At 22.2% G+C, this 1345-nt stretch overlaps 1 protein-coding gene across 1 annotated transcript; it reads right to left on the bottom strand.

Moving 5' to 3' along the window:
• Window positions 1–319: 319 nt before the first annotated feature.
• On the bottom strand, window positions 320–1286 carry LOAG_15676 (hypothetical protein; the record flags this gene model as incomplete). Its single annotated transcript, XM_003151165.2, has 3 exons — window positions 1186–1286; window positions 708–862; window positions 320–492 (listed from the first exon to the last, which is right to left on the bottom strand). Exons 1-3 carry the CDS (start codon window positions 1242–1244, stop codon window positions 320–322), a joined length of 387 nt encoding a protein of 128 aa, XP_003151213.1. The 5' UTR covers window positions 1245–1286.
• Between the last annotated feature and the right edge of the window lie 59 nt (window positions 1287–1345).

Below are 1345 nucleotides of genomic sequence, written 5' to 3'. Positions count from 1 at the left end.
GAGAGAGAGGGAGAGAGATCACTTTAACATTCATACAATCATTTTAACTTTAATATTTTTAATATCCATTTCTTGTCTGATAAAATCACTGATAAATTATATCATCACACGAGCAAAAAAAAAAAAAAAATTAATCAACCTTATGATGAAAAAAACATCATCCCTATCTGTATTTTTAGTTTTGATGATAAGTAATTTCATTAATCTATTATCATATTACTTTTATCATCATCATTAATACTTATCATAATTAATCATTCGTATCATTATTACCTGGATATTTACCTAAATTTAAATAAAGCATGATTGTCATTAAAACTTACAAATAATAAAAAAATAAAATAACAAAAGGTGCATTGCTAAAGAAAATTAATTGTCGCCATCGACGAATAAGCATAGCTAAAACACCAAGTAAAACCATTGCTATACCAAAGAATATATCGAGTACAATACTGGTAAATATTCGACCCGATTCACCCATAAATTCCATACCTAATTTAATTTCAAATATTTTATTAATTACCGATATATGATAAAAATGTAAACATTACGATGACAATTTTATTTCATGATATTAAATCAAAAATTTAAAAAAAAAAAGAAAAAAATTTATTAAAAATAAATTATAATTTCAAATTTTATTGATACTAAAAAAAAAAAAAAAGAAAATTGGAAATAAAACAATATTTTGGCTATATGTTACTCACTTAAAATAAAGGGTAATTGAAAAAGTGCCGGAAATGCTAATCCGGTAAGAAATCGTAAAACCGTAAATGAATATGTATCCCATGCAAATGCATTCATTGTACCACACATTACAAGTGTTGCAAGGATCATGAAAAATGATATCCGGCGTCCAAATCTGTAAATATTTAAAATGATTTAATATATGGCAAATAAAAAGTATAGCTTAAATATTTAATTAATTAATGGATTAATCCTGAATTTCAAGTATATCTAAATGTAAAATAATAATTTTTAAATAGGAAAATTATAATATTTGATTTAATTAATTAAAGCTAATCTTTAAATAGCAAAAGTTTTTGTCTTTTTTTTTAAAAATTAAATTTTGAACGTTTTTTTTTAATTTAGTTTTTAATTGTTTTCTTATCTTTGAAATTTTTTTTGTCAGTGATTTAAATTTAAAAAATAAAAATTACATGTGAAATTTTGGAAAAAACTTACTTATCAGCAATATATCCAAATAAAACATTACCAATGAAACTACCAATATAAAATGCCATACTTGTCAAATCAACCCAATATTTTCGATCACATACCAAATCATACTGTAATTTCTTGATTGTTTCTTTTTGATTTTTATTCTCTTTTTTTTTTTTTTTTT

The sequence above is a fragment of the Loa loa genome (assembly GCF_000183805.2).
Source record: "Loa loa unplaced genomic scaffold supercont3.2424, whole genome shotgun sequence".
NCBI lineage: Eukaryota > Metazoa > Nematoda > Chromadorea > Rhabditida > Onchocercidae > Loa > Loa loa.
The sequence above is the reverse complement of the archived record's forward strand: the minus strand, read 5'-3'. Positions and strand labels throughout refer to the sequence as shown.